At 40.3% G+C, this 14730-nt stretch overlaps 1 protein-coding gene across 2 annotated transcripts in view; it reads left to right on the forward strand.

Moving 5' to 3' along the window:
- Pias1 (protein inhibitor of activated STAT 1) overlaps positions 1 to 14730 on the forward strand; it is a 113937-nt gene that overhangs the window by 57450 nt on the left and 41757 nt on the right. For both annotated transcript variants that reach the window (XM_028867044.2, XM_028867051.2), the window contains exons 3-6: positions 6994 to 7078; positions 7319 to 7366; positions 13434 to 13524; positions 14173 to 14307. In XM_028867044.2, coding sequence (XP_028722877.1) covers positions 6994 to 7078; positions 7319 to 7366; positions 13434 to 13524; positions 14173 to 14307 — 359 coding nt within the window. The remainder of the gene's footprint in view (positions 1 to 6993; positions 7079 to 7318; positions 7367 to 13433; positions 13525 to 14172; positions 14308 to 14730) is intronic.

Below are 14730 nucleotides of genomic sequence, written 5' to 3' on the forward strand. Positions count from 1 at the left end.
GCCTTATTTGTCAGAACACAAAATATCACACAACATAAGCATGTCTGCTTCTTTATAATGAAAACAATAAAAATCCTTTATCTCAGCTTTTTAAAATGTGCAGAAGTTACATTATAATTGTCCAGCATGGAGTAGCACACTAGACCTTTTCACTCCTATCTAGCTATAAATTGATATTAATTGATTATGACTTTGGACATGGCTCAGCAGTAAAATGCTTGCTGTGTTAGTCCTGAGTTTGATTTCCTGGTACCCATGTTGAAAAGCTAGGTGTAGTGATACACTTAACTGTCACCCAGTGCAGGGGAGATAGAGGCAGATGGAACCTTCAGACCCTGTCTCAGAAAATACAGTGTGAGCTGGGTGATGTCTCAGTGGATATAAAATTTACTTTACCGTTGTGTAATGAGCAACTTGAGCAACAATGAAAGTGAGATCAAATTAAGTATAGAACTGATTTCAAATTCTCACTTTTTTCTTTATTCCTTATCCTCTGCCTCTCATAGGTAACTTTTAAATTTTTTTAATTTAAAAAATAAATAATTATTTATAATTGGGTATATGTGCCATAATGTGGGTGTGGAGGTCAGGAGACTCCTTTGCAGATTTGGTAATTTCCTTCCACCTTATGTGGGTTCAAGGGCTTGAACTCAGGTCACTAGGCTTGCTTAACAAACACCTTTACCCACTAATCCACCTTACTGACCCTAGATGACCATTTTCAATTCATTTTAAGTTTATCTTTCTTTTCATTTTTCTCAAAAAAGCCAGTATTTATGTGTCTGTCTATGTATACACCTGGGTATACATATACACACAGTTTTGTGAGGTTTGTTTGTTTTTTGTTTTGTTTGAGACAGCATCTCATCTTGAATCTCCAACTGACCTGGAACTTGATACGTAAACCAGGCTGACCTTAAACTTGGAGAATTCTCATACTTCTGCCACCAAGTGCTGGCATTACAGGTGTGCACTGCCATATTCTGCCCTTTATATGTTACCATTTCTTTATGTGCGGCGGGATCTTTATGTGTGCCCTGAGTGGCACACAGCTTCACCAAACGCCTGCCTTTGTCTCCTGAGTGCTGATATCAAAGGCATATTCCACCACTCTCAGTGCCCTTTGCATATTCTTATTCCTTCTCTTGCAGCGAAGGCAGTGGGTTGCATTTTTCTTTATCTCATGTTTTGTTTTTTCTTATATACTTGAATGAAATTTAACCTTTTTTTTTTAGATTTATTTTATGTGTGTGAGTGTTCTGCCCGCATGTATATATGTGTACCGTATTTGTGCTTGGTACTCTTAGAGGTTAGAAGAGGGCATTGGCTTCCTTGGAACTGGGATTACGAATGGTTGTGAGCCACCATGTGGAAATTGACACATATCCTCTGCAAGAAAAGTGCTCTCAGCCACAGTACCATCTCTCCAGCCTCTAATAATGTATTGTGAGACTCGCTCTCGTAGCAGTATATAGTGATTACCTTCATTGTTTTTTGCTTATACTCTTTCATCTTATGCTTATTCAGACATCTCCTATAAGTTTATATTCTGTATAAAAAGGATATTTGTGAACACCGTATAGCTATATGGTGAATATAAAGCTTTGAGATTATGAATCAGTGAATACAGGTATAATATTCCAGGACAGAAAAATTAAAGATGTGAAGATTGAAAGCTCTCAATGTAAGTTGTACGTTTATAGTAGTTCTACTTGAAATATAATTGGTCTTTAAAGTCATAATAGTAGCCAGGCATGGTGACATTCTCCTTTAATCCCAGCACTTGGGAGGTAGAGGCAGGCAGATCTCTGTGAGTTCAAGGCCAGCCTGGTCTTCACAGTTAGACTCTCTTTAAAAAATTAACGGTAATAGTAGGACTCAGCAGATGGCTCAGTGGGTAAGAGCACTTGCTCTGCAAGCCTGAGGACCCGAGTTTGGATCCGCAGTGTTTACAGAGATAGGCCAGCTCTGGCTGTACCTGCCTGTCACACAGCAGTGGGGCTGGGGACAGATGGATCTCAGGATTTCTCTGGCCAACCAGCCTAACTGTACTGGAGAGCTCAGGTTCTGTGAGAGACCCTGTCCCAAGAGAGGAGAGGTGGAGAGCAAATGGAGGAAGAGATCCAACATTGTCTTTTGGCCTCTGCATGGACTCACACACTACAACCCCAAAATAACCTAGTAGTTGGAAATCTGTCTAGGTGACTGTGTTTGAACCTTATTCTGAAGAAGGAGGAGGAGGGGAGGAGGAAGTGGAGGGGAAGGGGAAGAAAGAAGAGGAAGAGGAGGGAGGAGGAGGAAGGGAAAGAAGAAGAAAAGAAGGAGGAAGAAAGAAGGAAGGAAGGGAAGGAAAGGATATGAAGAAATCTAATGATGAGATGCTAAAGCATAATAAGCTATAAAATTAAAAGTACCAAGGTAAAAGAGCAGTGGAAGCTGAGCATGGGCATTACTGCTTGAAACCCCAGCAATGGAGAGGCTCAGGCGGGAGGATCACAAGTTTGGATGCAGAGTAAAAGTCTTATCTTCCCTCCACAAAAGTAGTCAGTGGGAAAAGAGCTTAAAACAAAACAAAGTAATTGGGGCTGGAGAGATGGCTCAGAGGTTAAGAGCACTGTCTGCTCTTCACAAGGACCTGAATTTAATTCCCAGCAACCACATAATGGCTCACAACCATCTGTAATGAGATCTGGTGCCCTCTTCTGTTGTGCAGGCATACATGCAGACAGAGCACTGTATACATAGTAAATTAATTAATTAAAAAGTAACTTGGATGTAAGGATCTAATATAGGATCAGACAAGCACACGGACCTGTAAGAAAATACATCTTTGTTTTCTTTTGTTTTGTTTGAGGCAGTTTCTCTATATATAGCCCTAGCTATCCTGGAACTTTCTTGTAGAACAGGCAGACCCTGAACTCAAAAATATCTGCCTGCTTCTGCCTCCCAAATGTTAGGATTAAAGGCATGTGCCACCATGCCTGGCTTGAAAGTCTGAATTATTTAACAAATAATTGTAAGCAATTTGAAGTAATAGAAATTTAACTTTTTAATATCATATACTAAAATAAGTTTCAAATATGTAAATAATTATATAGAAACAATAAATAAAAGAATTTGTGTACTGATCTTAATTAGCATAAGAATTTACAAAGGAGATGGCTAATAGAGTAAGCCATATAAAAATTTAACTTCAAATATTAATTTATTTTTGTGAGTGTATGATATGTGTGTATACATGTTCATGTGTATTGTATCACTCATGGATGTCAGTGAACAATCTCTGATCTGAGTTTTCCCCCTCTACTTTGTTTGAGGCAGAATCTCTCTTATTTGCCTCTGCATGTGTTTTCTAGGCTGGCTGGCCTTTGAGTGTCTGGGAGAGTCTCCTGACTGCACTTTCCATCTTCCCACAGGAATTCTGGGACTCCACACATGCACCACCACATCTTGCTTTTGCATAGGTTCTGGAGAGCTAATGATGTCATTGGACTTGCTCAGCAAGCACTTACAACTGCTGAGCCATCTTTCTGGCCCAGATTTGACTTTTTTTTTTTTTTTAATAATTTAACTTTATTTTTATGTGTAGATGTCAGATCCCCTGGAGTTACAGACAGTTGTGAGCTACCATTTGGGTGCTGAGAATCGAACCTGGGACCTCTGGACTCCCAGCTAGTGCTCTTAACCACTGAACCATCTCTATAGCCCCCAGATTTAACTTTTATACCATCCAAAAATGCAGCCAAAATGGGGGGGGGGGCGGCGGCAATTACCAGATTCCAAGAAATATGTGTAGCAAATTTCCAAGGGCTTTAATATTTTCACATATAAAATCATATAAATAGGCATAGAACCAGATTAGACAAAATAAAAAGTTTTTAACAAGCTTAGAAAAAAATTAAATGTAAATTAAACTACTAAGTAGTTACTGAGAGTGACACATTAAATTAGCGGCAACTCCTTTGCTGACAAGAATAAAGGCATTTACTAGACGAATAAACTGTTGTGAACTCTTATATTAACACAGGTACTTAATACTCTTGTATTATTATTCATGAAACTATTGGAGTTGGGAGGGCAGGGAAAGAGACGGAGTTGCCCTCCACCTTGTTTTTTGAGGCAGAGTCTCCTACTGAGCCTGAAGTTTCCTTGTTCAGCTGAGCAGGCTGGTCATCAAGCCCCAGAGGTCATTCATGCCTGTCTCAGCCCTGGGATTGCAGGTGCATGCCAACAGCTTATCAACATGCCTGGCTTTTTACATGAGCTCTGGGAATTTAAATCGGCTCCTGCAAGCACTATACCCACGGAACCATCTCTGCATTCCATGAGCATACTTTTTTTAACTGTGAAATCTTACAGCTCTGAGTTGATTGACAGAAATAAGCAGCTTCCTCTTTCCCAAAAATTAACCTATAAACTCAAAGATGTTCAGAAATTGTCCCAATAATAAACAGTGATGGTAACTGTTAGTAATTGTAGTGTTCTGGTCATGGTCTACCTGTAGTATCAAAAAGTGACCGACGTTGGTGGTTGAAAACTGAGCTTTGCTTCTCCATGTGTTACTGGCTGTGATGTGCTTCATATTCTGCCCTCTGGGATCAAGGCAGAGGGAAAGAAAAGTGATGAAACTTAGAGGGCTGCTTCACTTCGTCGAGGCATGTCATTTGCACAAGACAGCATGACTCTCCCATGGAGGTGGGCCAGTCAGTGCAGAGGGGCTGCAGAGATTTAGAACAAATAATAAATGCTGTGAAAGAGTGTCTTCAGTCATGATGGCCTTTTAATCGAGTGTCACAGCCTAGGGTATGTCAAGAAAAATGGTTGATGGGAAGGGGAAGGTGTCCATGTTTCCTGATACTTGAAAAATGGCTGTTCTGGATAATGAGATTAGGCCAGTGCTTTATGGCACCAGTGGGTAGAATCCACAGCATTGCAGATTTTAAATCATGGAAGAAGCAGCCATATTCTTTTAGCAGTCATCTTGTCTTTCTAAATCTGTATACATCTGAAACTTCACAATAGTCATATATTTGAAAGTGAATCTAAATTTTTGCCTAGTGAGTAATATGAATTTTTGTTCTTGGGAGATATTTTAGCACTGTTTTCAAGTGGAGCCAAAGATTTAAATTAGGCCAGGCCTGCTGGGCAAAAAAATCTCTGTACAGGATCCTCTGAGAAAGAAAGCCAGCTGCTTGGGTTGCTGACAGAGGGCAGTGTTTGCTTTCCTGCATGCTGCTCTTTGGTTATTGGTCATTGCCAGATTGTCACTTGAAATTGCAGTAACTTTTTCTGGTTAGCAACCGTTCCTTGGTGATAGATTCTTTAAGAAAAAGCCTGGAATAAGCCTCTCCCCACACATGAAGTAGAGATGCAAATCTAGCCTTTAAAAGATGCTGCTCCTGCATTGAGATGTAATTTTAGACCCATGCTCTTTTCCATTGCTTTTTCTCATAGTGGTAGTTGTGCAGATTTTTCGATGAGACATGCTGCAGTTGAGGTGGTTTAAATGCTGCTTGCAAGAGAACAAACCCGGTTAAGCAAGAGATTGAAATTAGCCAACAATTAGCTTCTCTGCAGTCTTAGCCCACAGCCAAAATTCCTTGGTAATAACTCTTAGTGATTCTTTTGTTGTAGAAAATTACCTTGGAAAAAAATGCAGTTTAAAATTTTCCCTTGAAAGACAGAATCTCCTGTAGCCCTGACCGACCTTAAACTCAATATGTAGTTGAGAATAACCTTGACCTTCTGAACCTCTGTCTCCTGAGTAGTGAGATTACCATGTGAGCCACCACTCCCAGTCCATGTGGTACTGGGGTTTGCCAGCAAGCAACCTCCCAATGAAGCCATACCCCCAGGCTTGATATTTCTTTTTTTTTTTTTCTTAAGATTTATTTATTTATTATGTATACAGAAGAAGGAACCAGGTCTCATTACAGATGGTTGTGAGCCACCATGTGGGTGCTAGGAATTGAACTCAGGACCTCTGGAAGAATAGACGGTGCTCTTAACCTCTGAGCCATCTCTCCAGCCCTTGATATTTCTTAATGCCTACAATTTATTTATATACTCCACAAATAGTCATTCAGTGCTTGACACCCAGACACTGTGTATGTGGTGTGTGTGTGTGTGTGTATGTGGTGTGTGTGTGTGGGTGTGTGTGTGTGTGTGTGTGTGTGTTTTCACTTCTGTGTGCCTGAATGTCTCTCGGAAAGCCAGTGGATCTGTTGTTAATCTCAGCATAGTTGGCAAATCCCTGTTCTACAGTGACAAGTGTTTCCCTGGCTGATTGCTGACTTCCTTCCCACTCCCCCACCCCATTCCTTTTTATTTCGTACTTGTATTTCTCCTAAACCTTGTTCCTTCTTTGAGAAGTGAACTTATCCAAGAGTAAGAGAAACTGTATGTGATTTTGTATAAAACGTGTGTAGTATCTAGGTGTGGTAGGGCACACCTATCATCACAGTGTTCAGTATAGAGGCACAGGAGGATTATGTTTTAGGCTGACCTTGGCTACATAGCATCATGGCAAGACCCTATCTCAAAACAAACAAATAAGCCTAGTATAAGCAGGAAACAATACAAGTTTTCGTTTACTTCAAAAACCAAATGCAATTTCACCTGTGCAGATCTCAAAGCAGGTACATTTGTTTCTTAGCTCAGAAACTATGTATATTTAAATGAATTTATGTAATTACATTTTAAATGAAATTAGTGTCAGTATGCTGTTATAGAAATGTGCATATAATTAGACAACTTTTGGTTAGTGTTTGCTATGTACTCTCTGAATTTGAATTCTAATGTGCTATTTCTGGAATTAGGCCTCTCTGTATCTTCCTGTCTGATGTATTACATCTAGCATATTTGTTAATTCTCCGTGCTTTCATTGTCTGGTCTCTACGATATACTCCAGTTAATTAACGATGTGATTCTGGCTATTGTCTTCTGTTCTGATGAACTTGAAGGTTATTAAAATGTAACTCTTTTCTTCTTCAGCGTCAGACAACAGCCAGCGCTTTCGGGAAACCTGTTTTGCATTTGCCTTGACTCCACAACAGGTGCAGCAGATCAGCAGCTCCATGTAAGTCATCTTCCATCTGACCTGCAGTTTGCTGTCAGCCCAGGACCAACTGTAGTAAATGGGTCTGGCCTCCAGCATCTCTGTCTCTCTGTCTCTCTGTTTCTCTGTCTCTCTGTCTCTCTGTCTCTCTCTCTCTTTGGCACACACGTGCACTGTTGTTAACATTCTGGTATTTAGGAATGGAGTGACATGTCTTCCTATATGTATTTAAAAATAATTTTTATTCTTATTCTATTTTAGGGATATTTCTGGGACCAAATGTGACTTCACAGTGCAGGTCCAATTAAGGTACAGTGTTGACTATAATTTTTTTCAAAATTTAAAATATGTTCCTTAGAAATTAACTTTTTTATATCTCCTCAGTTTTCAGCAAGATATTGGGTGAGCTACCTAGTAAGAGAAGGCATCGTGAGAGGCTCTGTTTGCTTCTCCATGGTGGTAATCCTTGGTGGTTGGGAAGCTGCACCTGATGGTGTCTTTAGAGACTAAGAAGTATCAACTTTGGGCAGTTTGGAGGCACAGGCGTTTAATCCCAGCACTTACTTAGGAGGCAGGCTCAGGTGGATCTCTGAGTTCATTTGCACATTCATAGGAACATTCACCAGATAGTCTGACCCGCCTCATCCTGTTTCACTTGTTAATTTACTATGCCCTAATTCAGAGCCCACAAGAGATGTTTTGTGGAAGTTCTCAGAAATGTACAGAAGCATGCCAACACAGGCTTGCAGCCACCTCTTCTCAGGCCTTGTTTCTAGGCCCTTCTATTTCCCTTCTGAGGGCATCTAAGAAGTCTTTTTTCTTTTTCTTTTTAAATTAGTATTTTTTTTGTTTGTTTTTTACTTTATTTTTATTCCACGTGCATTGGAGCTTTGCTTGCATGTATGTCTGTGTGAGGCTATTGGATCCCCTGGAACTGGAGTTAGAGGCAGTTATGTTCTGCCATGTGGGTGCTGGGAATTGAACCTGGGTCCTCTGGAAGAGAAGCCAGTGCTCTTAACCATTGAGCCAGCTCTCCAGCCCCTCTTTTTTTCCTTACATAAACCCACTTTGCTGCTTTTCTTTCTCAGTGAGTATCCATATCCCACTAGAATAAGAGATAGAAGAGAGCAAAGCAGTTGATTTCCTCAGTGGGTTGTTTTCCCTGTAAACAACCTGGTAACAGCAGTCACATAGAAATTATAGATGCACCAGTGAGCCAGAAAAGAGATCAGTCTACATACCACCCAGCTTTGCGGAGCCATGCAAACACTTCTCACCTAACCTCTAATAGTGAGGTCAAAGTTGCTGAGAGAGTGACAGACAGGATTTAGGAGCTTTTACACCCTAAAGCAACAGGACCAGCCTTAATCTAAGACTTAGTTCTAAAAAACACTAGCAATGGTGTCATTGAGTGTGAATGGTACTTCATTTTCTGTCAGGAGCAGACTATGAAAATGACTGAACAAATTAAAGGACAAAATGTAGTGCTCTCATAATTAATTACATTTTGCTGCAATATTCTGTACTTCTGTGTCTACATATTTTTCTCACATTTATTTATTTGTTGATTTGCTTATTTATTTGCTGTGTTTGGGTGTGTGTGCATGTGGGGATCAGAGGACAACTTGAGGGAGTCACTTCGCTCCTCCTAGCATGTAAGTTCCAGGAATCAAACTTGGGTTTCCAGACTTGACAGCAGATGCCTTTACCTGCTCAGCCATCCCCCCGCCCCCACCACACACACACACCGTTTTGGATGGTGGGTGGTGGTATTACTTGTTTGTTTGGTTTTGAGGTAAGGTTTTACATAGTAGGCCAAGATGGCCTGGAACTTACAGCAGTCGTCCTGCCTCTGTCTCCCAAGTGCTGGAATTTCAGGTATGAGCTACCTCTTCCAGCTGTTTATTCTCTACTTGTTTCAAACATTGCTTTTTTGTGCATATTTACTAGTGGCTCAACACTGGAGCTTCCATTATCTCTTCCTTCTTACTGTCCTCTACCCAGTGCATGTCTACTGAATAGAAGTCCCACTGCCTCTTCTGTTGTGTATGACTTCTAGGCTCCCAAGACCAAAATAAAGGTTGAAAACCATAGCTTAGACTGTGATCTAGTGACTTATAATCTGACTAAGACCTGGTATTATGCTCAGTATTTCATAATCATATTCAACAAATATGGTTCACATTTTGAAGGAAGATTATTTTTCTTAGATGTTAGCTGTGTTACAGTTACTATTGCTATTATGAAACAATTTGGGGAGGAAAAGGTTTATTTGGCCTACAGGAACCTGGAGGCAGGGGCTGATACAGAGTCTGTGGAGGAACACTAATCACTGGCTTGACCTTTGTTGCTTGCTTAGCCTGCTTTTTGTTGTTGTTGCTGTTGCTGTTACTGTTATTAATTTGTTTTGTTTTTTGGTACAGAGTCTACATAGCCCTGGCTGTCCTAGAACTAACTATGTAGATCAGGCTTGGCCTCAAACTCAGAGAGCTCCACCTACTTCTGCCTCTTTAGTGCTGGGATTAAAATTGTGTGCCACCACACCTGGCTTCAGCCTCTTTTCTTATAGTATCTAAGACAACCAGCACAGAAGTGACACCACCCACCATGGGCTGGGTCCTGCCACACCAGTCACTAATTAAGAAAATACCCTATGTATGGGCTTGCCTACAGCCTGGTCTTTTAGAAGCAATTTATCAGTTGAGGTTCCCTCCTATGAGATGACTCCAGCTTGTGTCAAGTTGACATAAAATTAATCAGCACAGCAGCTAATTCAGAAATTCCAAGGGGCTGGAGAGATGGTTTAATGGTTAAGAGCACTTGCTGCTCTTGCAGAGGCTGAGAATTTAGTTCCTAGCACCCACCTCCAGCAGCTCCCAACCACCTGTTACTCCAGCTCCAGGGGATCTGATGCTTCCTTCTGGCCTCCATAGTCACTGCACACACCACACATGTGTTCTTACAAGCACAGAGACTCACATGCACATACATCTTTTAAAACTAGAAGACTGTTGTACCCCTACCATTCTTTTTTATTTACTTTTTTGTTTGTTGAATCCAGTTTTTACTATGTAGCCCTGGCTCTCTTTCAACTTGCTTTGAAGACCAGAGTGGTCTCAAACTCAAGAGATCTGGGAACTCACAGAGTGCTGGAATTAAAGTTGTAAGACACCACACTCAGCCTTTCGTAGCCATTTTCAGTTAAAATTTATCCCCAGATTTTCATGGACAAAAACCACCTAAAACATTTTGTGCTGTTTTGCAGTTTGTTGTCAGTCTTTGTGTCGTAATAAAATAGTTTTTCTCATTCCCTTTGTCTTCCCATCCCCCCCATTGCTAAACTAGTGGATTGTTTAGAATGCATGTGCCTTTTTATTTCTTCACTATGAATAATTATCTAAATCATGAAAAATAATTTGGTTACTATTAAACATCTGGTCCATTTTCATTTATGGATCTATTGCGCCCACTCGTGTAAAGCACCTCCCAGAAACTCTGTTGTTGGCCCCTCTTTTGCCTTCAGTGTTTGAGAATGCTAGCATTCACCTTTTACCGAATGGAACGGGAGTCACTTGTCGCGTAGGTTATCCTTTTCCTGCAGGTGCAGGTATCATGGTGTGTGTCTGTGTGTGAATTTGTTACTGTACGTGGATAATTAGGAACTGTGGCTTCAGTTTACTGTTGGCAGATGTAGTGACACACTCCTGTCATCCCAGCACTCAGGTGGCAGAAGCAGGAGAATTGCCAGCACATAGTAAGACCTATCTCAAAAATAAAAACGACGACAAAAGAAATAACCTGTAATGGAGATCTCTACTGGGTTTAATCTATCCCTGTGAACTCTGACATCAGTTTGCTAGGAACATTTGTAGCAAATTGTTGTAGATCAGTATATCTTAACCAGTTAAGAAACCAGTTAGAATCTATTGGAAGCTATGGATTGTCTTCCTAAAAATCAATGTCTGTGGACGTGTGCAGGGGTGTGTGTGTGTGTGTGTGTGTGTGTGTGTGTGTGTGTGTGTGTGCGTGTGTGTGCGTGCATGCATGCTTGCACGCATGTACTTCGACATGGCAAAGTGATTCTTTTATGTGGACTGTTCCCACACACAGATTCCATAGCAGGCAGATTAAAACCTCACAACAGATGTTTAGAGCAGATGAGTTCGTATAATGAATATTCCACAGAATTCACAAGGACGGCTCACCCTCCCTATACAGTCCAAAGGTGCTGTGCATTTATAGAAAAAATGGAGTGAAGTACAGGTGTATATTAGGAATAGAAAATAATAAAAAACCTTTCTTTATCTTATAAAAGTCAGTCAGTAGGATGAGAAGTTACAAATTGTGTATCAAGCCTTGGTTTTCCCAAGAGATTATGCATTTAATTTAGAAATAAATGTTTTGTGAGTTTCTAAAAGAGTGTTCTAATTTATGCATACATAGCACAAATGCTGTGATTATTCTGTGTCTTTGGTTTTCCAGGGTGAAGGAGCTCTTTGGCTCATTGGACAGAACTTGATCTTGAGCCTTGAAACCATGTTTTCAGTATATTCTACTGAGAACCAGAAAAATGCTTCAAAGGCAGTATCAGAACTACTGCGTGCTGTATTTCCTCTTGGATTTATAATGCACATGAGCCAGTTTGAAGCTCTAAGAAGGTCTTTGATACAGAAGCTGTAATTGTGTTTTAAAGTTTATTCAACTACAGAAGCTTAAAAAGAAAAAAAAAATTGGAAAGTTCATGAGGCCTCAAGCAACTAAGGAACATTGAGAACAGGAAAAATAGTCTTCCCCAGGGAAGAGCACCCCAGCTGGTCACCCAGTACCCCATGGTGAGGTTGAAGACACACACATAGAACTAACGCTTTATGGATGACCATACCATATTCATATATTTAGAAACACACATACACACAATTGAAGAGAGAGGGAGGCCATGAATTTAAAAGAGGGGGTGGGGGCTGGAGAGATGGCTCAGCAGTTAAGAGCACTGGCTGTTCTTCCAGAGGTCCTGAGTTCTATTCCCAGCAACCACATGGCGGCTTACAACCACCTGTAATGAGATCTGGTGCCCTCTTCTGGCCTGCAGGCATACAAGCAGACAGAACACTGTGTACATAATAAATAAATAAATCTTTGAGAGGGGGGGGGAAAGGGGGTGGTCAGGACAAGGAAGAAGGACATGATATAATTTCAAAAGAAAAATAAAAGTTGAAAAAATTGATTTTTAACACCTGCTAATACTGAGGCAGTTACTGTTCCTCAGAAGATAGTTAGATGATTCTAAAGTCATCACTGCAAGTTGGTAGTTTTAACTGCTAATCCAGATACTCGATGGAACTGTTTACTGCTGACCTTAAGCAACTTAGGTGAGGTATAAGGAGCTAAGGATGCAAACTCTAACCTCTTGTCCTAAATCCACGTGTAACCTTTTTGGTTGTTTAAGAGAGGATGTTGCTACATAGCCCTGTTTAGCTGGAACTCACAGAGATCCTCCTGCTTCTGCTTCCTGAGTGCTAGGATTGAAGGTGTGGTCACTCTGCCTAGCCACATGTAACTTTGGAGTCTCTCCCAAACCTAATTGTGAATAGTTGACTGATAACCTAGACAACCAATTAGTCCATGCTCTGTATGTGCTATATTTGGTGAAAACAAGCAAGAACCACGTGAGGCCATTTTTACTGTGACTGTCTGTCTGTGGGATTGAGGGACTGCTCAAAGAGATGACTGAGCCCGAGCAGTGGAAGTGGGTCCTCTCGGGTTTAGAAATAGGAGGCAGTTTGGGAACTCTTGTTCTGTTTGCAGACACTGCTGATTCCTTTTTACTTCTGTTCCCAGGACATAGGCAGGGTCTGTTCCAGTTGCCCAGAAACAGGAGGCATCTGGGGCGGCTCTCCAGCGCATAAGTGTGGACTGCTGTCTTGTACAGTTGTCCAGCTTTGTGTTTGTTTTCCCTGATTGAGAATGGCACCACGTGTGGTTGGTCTGGGTGTCTAAGTTTGATGGACCTTAACATTTAAGTAGTAGATTTATATGTATTTGGTAGTAATTTGGAACACTGTCATCCACATATATTTTGTGCATTTATGGGCTGTCTTAATTCTTAATGTTTTTCAACATCTAGGCTAACTGGTTTTTCTTCTAGTCTGTTTAAGATATCACAGATTTATGCACACGCACATTTACAATTCAGACCTATGTTCAAAGATCAACGGTGTTTTAAACCTGTTTGCCTGTGTTTACTCTTTATGTAGAATATACTGTTTTTATTGTTTTTTCTGTTTTAAAATTGATCATTTTTCAAGTTAGCTATCAAATAAAAATGTTAGAGGTTATCTTTTAATAAAGGAAATTAAACTTGACCTTTGCCATTTAGGTTTTGTTTATCAGAAACCAGTTGTCCACAAGAAGATCACTTCCCACCCAACCTTTGTGTGAAAGTGAATACAAAACCATGCAGCCTTCCAGTAAGTTCTAAAAACAAGTTTTGAACTACATTACATATGTGACTATTACATAAGTCATCTTAGATGTTTTTAATTACAATTTTACATTAAGAAACAGGGCAGTGCTCAGTGGTAGAGTGCTTGCTTAGTATCGAGAAGACCCTGGGTTCAGTCCCACGACCACAGGAAGGGGATATTTTACTGTGTATTCATCTGACTAGGTGAGACTTGCAAACTTCAGTTAGCAGCTGTGACATGGAGCCATGGATAGAAACTTGTAGCATTGCCCATGGTAGCATCAGTGTTGTGCTGATTTTCAGGAAACAGAATCTCAGCTATATTCCTGTAGGGAGTGGCATTCAGAATGCTGCTGTGCCTTAGATGGAGTTTGTATACCTCTTTAAGCCATTATGAACTCATTCTGATTCTGAGATTTAAGAGACTTTGAATTTCTATCACGTTTTTCCTCAGGCTTGCTAAAATGAGACTGTTAGGTTGTTTAGAGAAATCATTGCCTAGGTAACTTATAAATGTTTGCTTCCCTACTTTTTAATGAAAACATTGGTATTTTCTAGCCCATACTTTGTAGGGTTTTTGTTGTTGTTGTTGTTTTTTAAGAAATTGAAACAATTGTGGAAATAGTAGAAATAAATTATATTTCTTTCTTAGGGTTACCTTCCACCTACTAAAAACGGTGTGGAACCAAAGCGACCTAGCCGACCAATTAATATCACCTCACTTGTCCGATTGTCTACGACAGTACCAAATACCATTGTTGTTTCTTGGACTGCAGAAATTGGAAGAGTAAGTAAGCTTCTGTTTGTAGCTATTTTCCTGTCATGAGGAAGCGTTAATTACCATGGATGCCTATAATGTGTGAGTTATACTATAAAGGAGTAGAAAAGGATTTTCGTCTCACAGTGAATTTTTAGCCTATTCCTACTTGAAACAGGTTCATGTAGTCTCCATTGGTTTTTAACTCTATACTTTATCATAAACTTCTTCCTGTGTCATTACATAGTCTTCTGCTGCATTGAATTGGCTATACCATACGGTAATAAGAATATGCTACTGCTTAGCCTAGTCTCTGGTGCTGAGTACTTAGCTCTGAGTACTGTCTTGACAGCTGTGGCTTTGCATACATGCAGGCTGACTTCCTTACAGTAAATTCTCAGAGCCAAAGAGCATGAAGAATTTTGAGAAGTTTTTTGTACATTGACTGATGGC

The sequence above is a fragment of the Peromyscus leucopus genome, chromosome 7, assembly GCF_004664715.2.
Source record: "Peromyscus leucopus breed LL Stock chromosome 7, UCI_PerLeu_2.1, whole genome shotgun sequence".
Lineage (NCBI taxonomy): Eukaryota > Metazoa > Chordata > Mammalia > Rodentia > Cricetidae > Peromyscus > Peromyscus leucopus.